The 16,115-nt window shown below is 27.2% G+C and overlaps 2 protein-coding genes across 4 annotated transcripts in view; both read right to left on the reverse strand.

Annotated features, from left to right (window-relative positions):
* Positions 1-4,426: 4,426 nt before the first annotated feature.
* Positions 4,427-8,826, reverse strand: LOC149888863 (biogenesis of lysosome-related organelles complex 1 subunit 2-like). Its single transcript, XM_090086722.1, has 5 exons — positions 8,666-8,826; positions 7,081-7,212; positions 5,652-5,771; positions 5,460-5,564; positions 4,427-4,705 (listed from the first exon to the last, which is right to left on the reverse strand). The coding sequence occupies exons 1-5, from the start codon at positions 8,769-8,771 to the stop codon at positions 4,674-4,676; spliced, it is 495 nt and encodes a 164-aa protein (XP_089942848.1). The 5' UTR covers positions 8,772-8,826; the 3' UTR covers positions 4,427-4,673.
* A 427-nt stretch (positions 8,827-9,253) lies between these two features.
* Positions 9,254-16,115, reverse strand: part of LOC145189440 (ralA-binding protein 1-like) — a 138,052-nt gene continuing 131,190 nt past the window's right edge. The window contains exons 9-17 of one of the 3 annotated variants that reach the window (XM_090086714.1): positions 14,542-14,595; positions 14,250-14,325; positions 13,440-13,944; positions 13,188-13,240; positions 12,647-12,718; positions 11,955-12,056; positions 11,739-11,810; positions 9,420-9,551; positions 9,254-9,387 (exon numbers count right to left, since the gene is read on the reverse strand). In XM_090086714.1, the coding sequence (XP_089942840.1) occupies positions 9,444-9,551; positions 11,739-11,810; positions 11,955-12,056; positions 12,647-12,718; positions 13,188-13,240; positions 13,440-13,944; positions 14,250-14,325; positions 14,542-14,595 (1,042 nt within the window). In that variant the 3' untranslated portion in view covers positions 9,254-9,387; positions 9,420-9,443. Of the gene's footprint in view, positions 9,552-11,738; positions 11,811-11,954; positions 12,057-12,646; positions 12,719-13,187; positions 13,241-13,315; positions 13,945-14,249; positions 14,326-14,541; positions 14,596-16,115 lie in introns of those variants that run through there. The other 2 variants (XM_090086713.1, XM_090086715.1) reach the window with 2 other exon arrangements.

The following is a 16,115-nucleotide window of genomic DNA, read 5'->3' on the forward strand; positions in this document are numbered from 1 at the left end:
GAATCCATATATTATACAAGTCCTATGAACCCGAACCAATAGGTTTGAGTCAAGATTCGTTTCAGTCAAAAACGAATCCTAGAAATACAAGTAGTCGTAGATTCAAAGTATCTGAATACGAATCCGCCGACCACTACTTCTGAACAGCTTTAAGAGTTGCAATCGATCTGAAAATGATAGTTAATGAAAATGATTAAAGTAAATTTTGTATAAAAAATGTCTATATTACATTCACAAGGTTACAGTCTTCATTATAATAATAAGGTTTTATTATTATTGATAATTGTCCACGTTTTCCACTAATTAATTGTACGTCTTGAAAAACAAGTTAACAAAATTGTTTTTAAAGTATGCAAATTCATCTGGAAGTCAAAGAGCTTCTGTTTTTTTTTGTTTATTTAATACTAGGATTGCCCTAATGCAAACGGGAGTTCTATAAGCTTTATTTTATTGTTTTGAGTAAAAATGTACTTTCATCAAAATGTAGCATTTTTTTCTAGAGGTTTTTGCAGAATTCATCATTTTTTATTATATTGGGACCACGAGTTCTTTTAGTCTTTTATGTCATTAATTTCAGCTATAAACACTTCAAGCTTTTGCCTTGTGGAGGAGCTTTTTATTGTTTAGTTGAGTAAATTCGTTTATATTTCGTGTAAATTGTCTGTTTTTTTTAGATTTTCTTTTTAAAAAAGAAAAATTTCTGCCGCTAGGCAAAAAATAATTTCTTCAAATAGAAAGTATTTGTGGATTCTCTGAAAACATTTTGTCGATATTAAAGATGGTATCAATCAAACTAAAGTATGATTTTTATTTTATACCCAACATACCTCAGTAAAATGGAAGTCTTCCCACCTCTTGAGGTAGGTTCAAAAAAATGTGTTGTCTCACCATGCTGTCCAGGTTTTCAATTACTGGTTAACATTTCTTAATGCAGATTTTCCTCTCATGTTCACTGATGATCTACGTAAAACAGCAAACGTGCTAAGTCTCCGAACTCTACTGCATTTAATTCGATGCAAATTTATAAAAGCTGCTTTAAAGACTTGGCAAAAGGAATGAAAATATAAATGCAACTTCGAGATGGTTCAGTAGATTCATTAACTAGGTAAATATCCTATTTTTTTATCATATAGCTATCTTTTTCACAAATTTTAGAAAAAGTATTTATCCTACACCTACAGGAGAAAATAAATCAGACTTAAAATTACATATCTAATTCTACAATTTACAAAAAATATAAAAGCAATTAAACTATAAGAAATAACGAAGTTTATTCAACAGAAACGTATACCAAGCAGACTATTTATTCTTAGTTTCAAAACAAGGTAAGTTCATACATATCCATACACATAATATTGGCACTCTCTTCCAATCTTTATTTATCTTTACTTAAACCAAAGGAAATTACAAGTCCAACATTATTGTTCCAATTTACGTACCCCGCTCTCTTAGCGCGAGCATTTTAAACTGAATTTCTTTTTTTTTTGGCCTCTTTCTTTCTCTTTTTATTATCTGTAGATAAAGTACTGTTTAAACTCATTTCAACCAAAGTCATTTGTTTTCTAGATTCATTTTAAAGAACAAAGTATTTTTATAAGAATTTTGGAAAAAAATAAGTTTTTGGTAAAAACCCTCGGTTTCGTCTTTTTTTTCTATTTTTTAAATTCAATTTGGGCAACCCCCACACACCTGACTTATGTATAGCTAAAGTTGTGTGCCTACCTCTAGAAAATAGGTTTGTGCAAAAAAGACTTTTTTAAAAATTAGTGACACGGGTTTTTAAACAGTTATTTCAAATATTGGTTGAACCTGTTTATTTGTCCTTAAATTTGGGTTAGATTGTTTGTGAGTTCAATTAGGAATTATTGCGAATACCATTTTTTTAAGGTTCATCTTACGCAAAATATTAGATTAAAAAAAATTTTTTTTTGCGAAGGAATTGGACGGAAGTCCAATTCCTTCGCAAAAAAAATATTGGACGGAAGATTTTTCGTAAATTCCCCTTTAGATGTTTAAACAGGACAAACCTTTTCAAGATTACTCTGAAAACTGCACGGGAAAAAAACCACAAATGTCCTATTTTCGCTATTGCGTCTGTTTCATCATGTATTGGTGCTGACCTATTACTTCTGACAGTATACAAGCAAAAAACCACCTTTATCGAGATTAACCCGAACAATCGAGACGTTTAAAAATATTTAACATTAAATATTTCTGGTATCTTCAAATAAGAAGTTCCGTTTTTCTCAAAAATTAAAAAAGTGGATGACTGTGGGTCTCCCCTTGCAGTCTTCAAATGTTAAGGCTTTAAAAACTCAATGATTTTACGCTCACTTAGTTTTTTTTTAATTTGGGTTTTATTTAATGGTGGTCCTATACCATTAAAAATAGAAAATTTCCAATTTTTTTTTTTAATAATTTTGTGCAAAATTTATACTAGTTTAAGATTTTTTAATAATTTTAAATAAATTCAGAGCACAAGTTGGTATATTTTTAATTTTAAACAAAGTGCTGAAATTGTTTTCCGTAGTTACGCCTCTAGCAACGGCATTTTTAAAATCAAAAACGTTTTTACCCTCTGCTAAAATTAATGTTTGAAAATGTTACCAATGCATCTTTAAAGTATAGTTTGTCAACTTGATGTTATCGTGATGTTATTTTGATGCTTCTTATTTTCTATTTATTTTCTTATTTTCGTTTTTCTCAGTTTTTGATTTTTGCCTATTTTTAGTCACCGTTTCCAGAATAAAATTTCCTAGGTTTTACAGTTTGACCTAAAAATTTCCCAAGTTATTTGTTTAAGTTTGATCTACAGCCTGATCTAAAATGAAAGTTTTTTACTTTGTATTTTTTGAAATTTCGGTCTAAGAACTAATACAACTATAGTCACTTTTTGATATAAATGGTCTTTTATCTATAAAATACAAACTACTCAATAAATTTTATTGATTTTAGTTCAAATTGTTCTTCATAGTAATACAAAAATTTTTGTAAAATTTTATTCAATAAGTAAATATGGGTTAAAAATTATTAAGAAAACAGTAATTGGGGTATTTCGGGTTCAAACATGGTTTATTAACCCGGTAAAATTTTTTTTTTAAATATTTTTAGTTTTTTTTCTTTTTTTATACCTGGACATCCTATTATATGCAGTAAAAAGTGTTTTAAGGTCAACCGTCAGCGACACAAGCTTGATGGTATAGGACCACCTTAATTGTTGGATCCAGCAAGCTTTGCGAGATTACAACTTTAACTTGTTCAAACGCTTAATGCAAGTAAAATTTGCAAATCTTTAAAAAATCGATCAAGAGTTTCACATATCCTCTCCACCCCCAACCCCCCCCCCCCCCTTCTCCTATTTCTGATGACCCTGAAGTGAAACGGATATGTAATGATTGTTAGACATAATCAACCGAAGGTCATCCATTAAGTTGATTTTACTGGCATTTTCTCGGTAAAGATTTTTCAAATACTTAATTTTAATGGCAGTTTCTGGAATAAAAAACGTTTAGCCGTTTCGATTCGAAAGAAATCGAACGACTAATTTTAAAATTCTTGGAAATCGGTTACGTTTCTGGATATCAAACTCGATCTCCAGAAACGAAATCTATTTTCAAAACAACTTGAGGGTATTGAAAGACAATAGGGGATAAAACAAACGTCATATTTTGCAACTTTTAAGAAATAAGGATTCTTCCATAAAATATAGAACTTTTTACTGCTCTTTACTTGTGACATTTGAATTTGTTTGGTGATTTTTGAATTTTTTTGCATAGGTTTGGTTGGTTTTCACAGCTTGAAAAAGATTTGATTCGATTTTTACTCTTAATGATGCTTTTAATAATTCGTAAGGACTCTTAGATATCTTAGATAAGCTGACCAATCGAGCTCTTTTAGGGAGGACAGTACTCCTTTTGTAAGTTCAATCCTCCCTCGAAGAGTAGAAGCATGACTACAATATAAAATGTTACAAATGTTTTTGTTATTCATTTATCATGCTATAGCATGTTATTGTTGCAATCAAATAATTCTTTTACTTACGATTTTTTTTTTCTTTCTAGAGGCTATAAGATTAAAAATGGAGTTGAAACAGCAGCTTATAAATCGGTTTTGTAGAATCGGAAAACTTACAACATACAAACCACCATAACTGACCTAAAATGGATCATTTAAACGAAGTTTATTATCGATAAAAATCAAGTTTTTGGTTATTTAACTATTCATGTTATGCAATCTTATGCAAATCGCTTGTATTGTTATATTAAATATTTCAACATTCCAAAACACTAGAACGCAAACGCGCAATATAAAAAAGCCATAAACACTCAGAAAAAACAACTTCTAATTAGCAGAAAAATATCTGTGTGGAGCGTACAGCATCCGTCAGTGAATGGTTTTATATTTTCTTATAAAAAAAAAAGTGCAATTTTAACTTATTAAAAAAGTTTTCGTCGAAAAAAAAATCTTTATAATACAAAAATAACATTTCTCGGGAAAAGTTCGTCCGAAAAATAACATTCTCCGGGAAAAGTTCGTCCGAAAAATAACATTCTTCGGGAAAAGTTTGTCCGAAAGTGTGACTTTTTTTTGCTTCAACAGCTTTCGTTAAAAACCTCATTTCTTAGCTTATGTGTAATTTCATTTGTCCCATTTTAAATCATTACGGAGTTTTGCTACTTCCATTCCATCTTCTTGAATTTTGTTTCTAGAAATAATTATCAGCGTTAAAAAATATAACCTGCAAAACACCACCCATCTCTCCTTGTCAAAAAAAACACAAAAACTAATAATAGTAACAATAATAATAATAATAGTAACAATAATAATAATAATAGTAACAATAATAATAATAATAGTAACAATAATAATAATAATAGTAACAATAATAATAATAATAGTAACAATAATAATAATAATAGTAACAATAATAATAATAATAGTAACAATAATAATAATAATAATAATAATAATAATAATAATAATAATAATAATAATAATAATAATAATAATAATAATAACAACAACAATAATAATAATAATAATAATAACAATAATAATAATAATAATAATAATAATAACAATAATAATAATAACAATAATAATAATATAAATAAAAATAATAATAATAATAACAATAATAATAATAACAATAATAATAATATAAATAAAAATAATAATAACAATAATAATAATAACAATAATAATAATAACAATAATAATAATATAAATAAAAATAATAATAACAATAATAATAATAACAATAATAATAATAACAATAATAATAATAACAATAATAATAATAATAATAATAATAATAATAATAATAATAATAATAATAATAATAAAAATTATAATAATAAAATGCAGCAGCATGATTTGAAACCAATAACCGTGGGTTCAAATACTTCATCAATAAACCAACAAAGATTTGTTTGTTAGAAAAAATAACAAACAACAACCTAGCTGTTTTGAGTAGGTGTCTAGCTTGTACGCTGTTTGCTCCAATTTGTTAACGCTCTCTTCAAGCAGATCAATTTGCATCAAGTAAGGTTGCAGGAGGTTGTCTAAAAAAATATCAAATCATTAAAAATCATTAAAATAAAAAAGAATCAAGACAAAATAAGATTATTAAAAAGAGCAAACGAACATACATGATTCATTCATCTCAGCCATTTTCGAGATTAAAGTGATTGCTGACGATGACATTTCGTCGTACTTGTTCGCAGTTAAAGTATTCATTTTAGTGAGAAGTTGGTAGTCTGATACAGTCGCTAGGTAAGATCAAAGTGAAGTGATAAAAAGAAAAAGTACAACCTAGAATGGCCAATTATGATGAAAAACCGTAACAACGGGATAAAACGGGTATCACAAAAAGTTTGGCGCACTTTTACTTTTTACATATCTCATTCAAGTTTTGAGTGAAATACGTAAAAAAGAAATCTTTGTAGAGAAATTGAAAAATAAGTAACAGAAAAATTGTAGAGAAAATGAATGAGGAAGAAAAATTGTAGAGAAAAAAATGTAGAGAAATTGAAAAATAGCAAAGACTTATTCGTTAATTCTCTACAAAGAAAATTTTCTTTTTCTCTTCAACTTAAAAAATGTTTGATTTTAGATAAGAGTATCAACTTAAAGTGTAGTACTTTCTAAGTACCGAAAAAATGACACACCATCAAAGATTATCAATGGTTTAAATGGTGCAAACCACTTATGTCACTCACCTGGTTGACCACGGACCGCACCTACAAAAACAAACGCTCGCCTACTGAAAAACCATTTAAATCTGAGGAAAAAGGTGCTCCACAGAACACAAGCCGGAGAGCTTTCAACTTCAAAGGATTCGATTCACCAAAAACTTAAAAGTGATCTAATCGGGTATACCAGAAAAGGATAGTCAAAAAACCAAAACAATTAAATTTGCAATTGGGTGCAAAATGACCTGTTAAATGCACAAGACGAAATCTGGGCTATAAATCGTGAAGAAGCCAATGGAGGTAGTGTAAAGCAAAAAAAGATTACAATGTCGTTATAGTGTAGTTAGGCTTGTATTTGCCAGTAGCTTAAAAATAAGGCAACCAAGTCTTTGATAATAGGACGTTTCAGCAAGACGGTTCAATGGCTCACACCCATCACCTATCCCAAAAACGGTGTACAGAAAACTTTCAAGATGTAATTGACAAAAAAAAAATGGATGCAAAACTCTCTGTACCTTAAGTTGTTAGACTATTTTTTTTGGGACGAATTTGTTTACCAAATAAACTAGGAAAAAGTATAATAGTAGAAAACAATTGACGAATTGAAGCTGGCAGTAAAACAAACTAAATTAGAACACGTGCCAGAAATTTATGTGTGTTGGATGAATGTTTCGTGTGCCTAAAAACAACGGAAACTGTTTGCATTAATGAAAGTGAAGTATATTAAAGATAAAAAAAAGCAAATTTAAAAAAATATATATTTAGACCGATTTCATTAAAAATTGAGATACATAAACAATAAAAATGCGCCATTCTTTTTGAGACACCTGAAAAAATTTGATATTAAAAGTTTCTCATTTTAAAAATGATAAAGTTAATTCAAAACCTGTTAGTTCACCATTAAGATATGCCACAACCGTTTCTGTCATTTGTTTACAAGATTCTTCTAAAACATTTTCTGGAAGTGATTTCTGTTGAAAGCGTGATGAAAAAGTCTGAGTACAAGATGTTTCAGGAGCTATAAAGGTCATTTTATTTGTGTATGTATGTGTATATATATATATATATATATATATATATATATATATGTGTATATATATATATATGTGTATATATATATATATATATATATATATATATATATGTGTATATATATATATATATATATATATATATATATATATATATATATATATATATATATATATATATACTTATATATATATATACTTATATATATATATATTTATATATATATTTGTTTATAATACTTTTTTTATTATATAAACAATAAAAAAGTATTACAAACAAAATGTAGTATTATAAACAAATATACATATTATAAACAAAAAATAGATGTTATAAACAATATCTCAAAAATGCAGGGTACCACCGGTAAATTAGAGCTAATGCTCCATGAAATAAAAACATTTTATAAAACAAATATTTATTTTATTTGTAAATTTAAACACGAAAAACAATGACGCTGTAATTAGTTTACCCAATATAATTAACCACCCCCACCACACATTCCCACCCCCAATGTCCTACTTGTCAAAGAAGAATCTTATCAAGCTGGCAGTTTTATGATTGTGGTTTATTGCAGAGTAGCAGCTTTTACTTTGCATGTCTCCTTCATGGCGTCTGTCAGGAGCTAACAAGTTCTTATGGAAGAAGACTTGAGGTCTTCTGTGACTATTTTGGAGATGGTTTTGTGGTTTATATTCATTTATTTGGCAATGGTTCACATGGACTTGGCTGGATTTTTGTCAATCAGTAACTGATGTGACAAATGACTCATTCTTTTTATGTTGCAGCAACTGGTAAGTTTTATTATGTGCAGGGTTTAATGTCTTCTGAGTCTAAACAGCATCACAATCCCATTTTACTCAGTAAACTAAGTTCTTTTGTAGTATGAGGAACTCAATAATCTCCTTGGGTGTTCTTCCAGGCACAATGAGTAACAATAATGGCAGCTTTCTTTTCATATTCAATTGACATTGCTATATTTATGTTTTAGCTTCTGTAGATTTTGAAAGACAATAAAGTTCATTCTGATTTACCAGCACCACCCTGAATAAACTTAAATATAAACACAAACAAAATTGTATTACAATCAGAAGTTTTGCAGCACACTGTGTAATTTGAATGTTTGATGTCAGAGGACAACTAACAATACATTTAACAATACAGTGGTAATAAACTCCAACTAGATTAACATCAATTTTGTAACTTGTTTTAATTTCAACAGTATCAGGTTTTAGTTGTGTTAAAGTAGCTTAAATTAAAGGGACTGATTGTACTTGTTTGCCAACATATACTAAAAATACTTTGAACATTTTATTTACATTTGTTTGGTGTACTTTTAACATGCACATAAATACAAATAATTTCTAGTAATCAAAAATATTTACATAGTTTATATTTTAATTTGAATCAAGTTACAAATATATAAAAAAAATAAAACTCACAAGCAAAATCGCTCAAAGAAGAATTTAGTTCCTCTGACGTTGTTGAGGTGTCATGCAGTTGCAATGCAAGTGTATCTTCATTTGTAACATTTTCAGAGTCAGCCATCTTTTTATGTATTTTTATTTTGCTTTAAAATCTACAAAAATATATTGTTTAAAAAAATGTGTTTAATGATATAAAATACATTTTCAAAAACCAAACCATTTCAAAAACATTTAATAAAAATTAGTTTTAAAAAATTTAAAAAATAAAACTAAAGAGTTCTTTGAAATGTGAATGCCTATGACATGGAATGATTGATTTTGAAGAACTTATTTGATGAAGTTATACAAACATTAATAATGCTAGTTTTAATTCTTCATGGTATTAAACTGATTATCTTCAATAAAATGTGTGCACCGCATTGCTTATCTTCATATATCGCTATATCGCAACTTCAAAAAACACAAAGCTTAACTTTTTTTCAAAATCATTAAAAATAAGTTAATATATAATTAGAATATATACAGCTTATGGAGAAAAATTTCTCAGGATTTCTACACAAAAACTTAAAGAACTTCCATTTAGATAAAGAGAAACAATAGAAAACTTGATGCAAATCTATTTATTTAAAAGAAAACAAAAATTGAAATTTTAAACAGGAAAACCAAAAAAAACAAAAACATGAGCAAAAAAATAATGAAGAAAATAATTATCATGAAAAAGTAATTATGATGATGAAAATTATTATGAAAAAATATTTATGACGAAAATAATTATTATGAAAAAATATCGCCTTCATAAATACAGTAATTGTTCTGCTTCAAACAGCCGAATTTCAGCTTTTAGTTTTGCGCAGAGTTTACATTCTTCGATTATCTTTTGAATCATCTCATTACTTTCCAGCTAAAATAAAAATAAAATTTGCAGACAGACAAAAGAACAAATTAAAAAATAATTTTTTAATGCAAGTAGTTTGAGACACAACTGAAGATTTGGAGGTTTATGAGATTTTTTTTTGTTTTACTAAGTTACCAAAATCAGAAGATTCATTTTTTTTTTTTAGCAATATTTGAACTTATGAGAATTTTGCTAAAAATAATAAGGTAAAATGTTATAAGGTAAACTTAAATATCAATCTTTGTCACAAATTAAAATGGAAAAACTAGCACCAAGGATCAAAATTCTATAGAAAATAAAACTTAACTCATTCAAATTATGCAAATACAATGATTTTGAGCACAACTTAGTAAATAATCATATTTGGAGTATTCCAGGTATGCAATAAGATCTGAAGAGCAACACATGGAAAACTATTGAAAGTAGGAAAAATAAAGCAGGATACATAGAGATAAAGTAAATACAAGATTGTTAAAAGGTACATCTGCTACTAGAAGATAGATAAGGTGCAATTGAAATAGCATTTCACACTATGATATGATATGATGATATGATGCCAAGATGCTTTAAATAGGGAGCCCATAACTTTTCACTTTTATAAACACCAAAATGACAGATTTAATACAGATACATATTTAGAAAAATTTGGAAATTGTTAAATTAGCAAGTTGTAAAATTGGTTTTTTGGTAAAATCCAATTGAATATAAAACAGTTAAAAAAATTCACATCAAAATTTTTCATTAAGTTTTCACATTTTTGGACAGCTAGTTTGTATATGCTTGCGGTAAAACACACAATTAACATAGATTACTTTAAAAGTTGACAAATTTATATTGATTATAGGAGTTAAGGAAGCACAGAACATAGAGTATTGAAATTTTAGAAAACTATTTGGTTTCCAGTCTCCAGATTAACAGAAATGGATGTTCAAATCTCTGTCCCAAAGTAGAATACAAATAGTTTGATAACCGCCTTTAGTAAATGTTCCAATTCTTAGAGTTCTCTTGCAAAACTCAAGGATACTATTGCTGACATAAAACTTACACCAGACAAACCTGGTCAGGCTTTCTGTGGTCAGACTTTCTGCAGCCATGTTTTTTTTAGTCAGCACATATAGAGTCCTCCTTAGGGAAGAAAATGGTCCAGTCTTTAAGCTTTTTTTGTTAAACAGATCACAAATATCAGTTCAACTAGTTCATAATACTCTAACAGAAAAGAATGACATTTATTTGATCTAATTCCTTCAAGTTATCAGTCTGACAGACCTAAGAAGTAAATCATGATTGTTGTCAATATCTGCTGATATCACGCTACCCTCTCTACAGAAAAAGAATTCTGATGGGTCAATCCATTGCTGAACTTTGAGAGTTCTATTTTTAAAAAAAGATTATCATCACTTTTTTTGATCTAATTATCCTTAACATTTTCCTCTTGTGAGTTCGCTGAACTAGAAGAGCAAATTTTTTAGTTTTTTTAAAGATTTTTAAGAAGTATATTTTCTTTAGAGTTTCAGTACTTTATCCTTATAAAATATAATAATTAATAAATAAATTAGTGTTACAAAACATTATAATAAATAAATATTAGCTAAAACTCATTTCATTAATTAATACAAAAGCACAAGCCTTTATAAATAAGTCTAGCCTTTATATATAAAGGCTTGTGCTTTTGTGATCTGAGGACAGCCTATAATTATCTGAGGACAGTCTACATTTATTTGAGAACAAGTTACAAGCATTACCCGTAGTTGTAAAAACAGATACAACAGATATTGCTATATATGTGATAAGTTTATAATCAAATGAAATCTATAATTAAAGAAAAGTACAATATCAGGTAATTTTTTTTTGTTTATAGTCTATTTGCCCCATTTTAATTAGAATAGAAATCATGTTGTCAATGATGCAAATAATTGAAGCCAGATATAGTAGCATCCAAAAATACATTCAACACGTATTCAGCTGCAATTATTTAAAAAGTTTTCACACCATTTTTTTTTCCTGCCTTGTGTTATTAACCAGTTTATTTCAAAATTGTCATAATGTATTTTAATTTAAATTGACTTACATTAGAAATATTTAAACAAAGAAAAATAAATAAACAAAATGTGTTAATAATAATTTAATAATAGACAAAAAAAAATTTAAAATAATTTTGTTGCTAAAATGATATTTATGTAAAAAGTGACATACTTCTAATTGTTTGTTTCTGGACTCAAGATCTTCTAAAATTCGCCCTAACTCATTATTGTCTTCTTCTTCATCCTTTGCAATTGATTCAAGTGTTAAAGACAGTTTTAAATTTTGGAAAAGAAAGTTTAAAAAACAAAATTTATCTACTTCCTATTTCTGTTAATTAAATTTTCTGTATTATATTGTAATTACATAAATCATCTTCAAAAAGGATACAGATAGCTTTTCAATGTTTTCATCAGTAAAGGAAGAATTTATTGAAGAGCATGATGATGAGGAAGTACTTGTTTTATGATTTTCGAACTCTGAAATTTGTGCCTATGTACCAGTAAAAAATATATCAATAAACAGAAAATCTTTGAAAAAGTAAAAACTGCATCGAAGCAACGACAACAAAAATATACAAATTCTATTAATAATTAACATAACAGTATGTATCATAAACTAACAGTATGTTTAAAGAAAACACAGTATCACTTTAGGGTGACTTATAGGAACTGTCTAGACAACTTTGATTAGTTATTAATGTTGCAACAATTTATCCCTGATATAGCAATCATTTTGATGTAACAAACTAAATTTGGTTTTCCACTTGTTTTTTTGCTGATACAGCTTTCTATTTAAATTTTCTTTGGATCCATAACTTCTTCATCTAATTAGTGACACGCATAAATGGATTGACAAGATTCTTACTTTCTCTATCTACTGTTTAGCAAAACCACAGCCAAGGGCTGTTCCCTTGGCAAAATCAAAGGGAAAGAAGACCCTGTTGAGCTTGACTCTAGTCTGACTCTGTGACATAGGAGTATAAACAGTGGGAGTAACTATGAATCTCTTACTGTAGCCAAATGTCTCAAAACATTGATACAGCAAATCATTTCCCTTACTACTATAATAAAATAACTAACTTTTAAACGATCCACTTCTGATTTTTCCCATTGTATTTTCTTTTGTATTAATTCTCCAATTAACAACAGCTCCTAAAATATTTATCTAATAAATATTAAAATAGCTACTAATTGATACATATTATCAACAACTCCTAAAACATACTTGCTCCCATTTCTAGCACTGAAAATTATAACAAATTTTACATGTAATAATTATAAGTGGCTTCAAGCTGTTAGTTTTTCAATTAATCTTACAGTATCATGATATTGCTAGAAGCCTGAAAATCTTTTTTCACCCTAGAATCCTTTCAAGGAAGTAAATTAAATTATAACAAAATCTTTTAGTATAAAAAAAAAAGTTTTTTAGTATAAAAAAAAATTTTATTTATCTAATACTAATAACTTAATGTTAAAAATATACACAAAAAAAATTTTTTTTTAAAATGAAAAGGTGCAAACTTAATTGAAACTAAGAAATTACAGTAAAAAATTTTTATAAGTGTAATTTTTTAGTTTCAGTTGAGTTGGCACGTCAGACAAGAAGAAAAAAAAAAACTACCTCATTTTCAAACAAAAGTCGTTGTTCCTCAAACAGCAACTTCTTAAATTCAACTAAAAAATAGAATTCTAAAATGTGCTTAAAAATAACAGATGTCACTAATGATGTCACAATGATGTCACTAATTAAGCAACTGATAGTTTTTAAGAAGTGAAGGACAATGATTGTTTTTAAAAAAATGGATACATTATAAATTTATAAGTATTATGGCGCTCAACAGTATGAAAATTTCAAATAAAAGACAAATATAACCATCTATCTGTTGCTTCAGAGGTTGGCTTATGGTTTGTTCTTCATTAAGTCTCTCAGTCTCCATTTCTCCTTTTTTCATAGGATCAAGTTGAGAGGGTAAGACACTTTTAACAGAACCAGTTCTTTCTAATGTTTTTGATTGCACTACTTTTGGTTCACTTACTGAGTCTAGATTTTGTTGTGGGGGAACTTCACTTTCAATATTAGATTTAACTAATTCAACTGTCCTAGGGCTGTTATCAGAATTTTTTTTAGGTAAGCTTTTACTATTTAATCTTTTCAACTCTTCTTTTGAACTTAAAGAACTTTGACTTGAAGAGAGTGCTTTGGTTGCAGAAGCCAATTTTTCAGGTTTTTCGTTTACAGTTGATAAATTATTCTCTTTTACTTGGAGAGCTAAATTTTCCCGCAATTGTTTTTCTTTTTGTATTTTGACTTTAATCTTCCGTTTAATCTGAGTTGATCTCCTCTGTCGATCCCACAATTCCTCCATAACAACTTCATCCTAATTGGGAAAAAAATTTAACATTTTTCTAAAATCTCATTGATGACTGAATGCTAAAAGATTATTCAAATCACCTATTTAATTGTAAAAAAATATTATTGCATCATAGTTATTTCCAAACATTTGTAAAATTGTGCTTATTCAAAACTTATTTAATTATAAATAAAGGAGTCAACTATTAATAAATCTTTTTTGCATATGTAGTATTTTTTTGAAATATAAAACATGTATATGTAGCATTTTTTGAAATATAAAACATGCATATGTAGCATTTTTTGAAATGTAAAACATGTATAAATCTTTACTTGACATCCTTGATTCACACGATCGTGTAAATCAGCTAATACTTTTTCATTTTCCCTCAATGCATCTTGTAAGTCTCTAAAACAATCATTTTACATTATTAATATTATAATACGGGTACAAAGTTTATATCATTATTATAAATAAATTGATGATTAAATTAGTAAATTGATGATCATCATGTATGAGGATCATACAAGAAAAGTGCTTAACTGTGAGATTTCAATCAAGAATTCTTTTCTCTTTTCATTAAAATGAGAGAGAAGCTGATCATTTTTAAATTTAAAAACTAACATAACTGCCTCTGGGTAATCTTCATTATCTTCTTTCTTGAGAGGAGGGACATATCTTAAATAAAATCAATGTAATTATTGAAATCATCAATCAATATTTATTATAAATATAACTTAAAAGTAACAGTTATTTTTCATAAATTTTAAATAAACATACACAAAGCCCTTTAAATAAAAACATAGTAATGACAACAAAATTTAATTTTTGCAAAAAAGTAAACAAAATGGCAGTTTTTCTAATGCAGTTAAAAATTATGTTCTCGCAATTGAAAAAAAAAAATAAATAAATAAAACTTATTCAACAGCAAGAACATTTTGTAGTAATAAAACAGAATTTTCCTCAGTAAAATTTTATATTTAGTTACAGAAAGAAAAAACAAAAAAAAAAGAAAAAAAAAAAAGGCTGCAATCTGAAGTAAATGATTGACAGCTCTTTAAACATATTTGATAATTTTTCAATTTGTGCTTACAACTTAAATTCATAATCAAAACTTATTTTTAATTTAAATTTATATCTTTATCTTTTTAATATATCTAACAGTAGCTCAAATATTACCAAAGTATTACATTTTCCCCAGAAATTATAAATAAATGCTGGAAATACATCATGTTACACTGTCAACTTTAAGATTATAAGTACTTTTTTTGTCTTTTTCTCTGGTTTCTAATCTAATTTTTATTGCTTGCGTATTTTTTTTCTTTGCTGTTGTGGAGTGTTGTTAATTTGCATTTGCATTTATCATCACCATCTAAACAAACATCTACAATTTTTTTATTCAATACAAATACTTTTAAAAAACTTTTTAAAAATCAATTCTTGAATCTACATTTTGTTCCATTTTGCTTTGTTCTTTCTCCAAGTTTCCTCACTTTGGACACTGTAAATTCTGCAAGACTTCTGGATGGAAGATGGTTTTTTAATCGATCTTAAGTTACCAATATGCAAATTATTACTCTGAAATGTTTGGATTGATTTTTATAGCTAATTATATTTAGTTTGTTTTATATTTAGTTGCTGTTAACCTTTTTAATTGATTCTTATTCTTTTTGCATTCATTTTTTTTCTAAAACCAAAATTCTTTTTGATAGCAAAGTTATTTGGAGAGATTATTGCTGGTGTTTAAAGAATTAACCAAACAATTAAAAATTTTTCATTCGCCATTGCAAAAATAACATAAAATGTAAAAACTTATTTTGATGCAAGTTTTTTTAAAAAAAAGAAAACAGTTTTGGATTCTGATTTGGCTTTGAAGTTATTAGTTTTTTGTATATGGGTTTGATTAGGATGTTATAAACAAGCTCTAAAATGATTAAAAATTAGTTTTTTCTTATTTCTATATATTTTCCTTCCTATAACAGTTTTATAAACTTATTAAAAAAATATTGTTTTCTAATTGATTCTTCTTCAGTATTGGGGTTTGAATTTTACAAACTTACAATAACAGTTTAAAAAATGATTTTTAATCATTTTTTGTTACCACTTCTAAAATCAACTTAAAAAAACTATCATTGAATCATGTGCTGTCCATCAATCAGCTGCTTGTTTAACTTAACCTAATGGGATTACTTTTTCAC

This window comes from Hydra viridissima, unplaced genomic scaffold (genome assembly GCF_058129835.1).
Source record: "Hydra viridissima isolate aposymbiotic clone 2 unplaced genomic scaffold, HvirCarnegie_v1 scaffold_5, whole genome shotgun sequence".
NCBI lineage: Eukaryota > Metazoa > Cnidaria > Hydrozoa > Anthoathecata > Hydridae > Hydra > Hydra viridissima.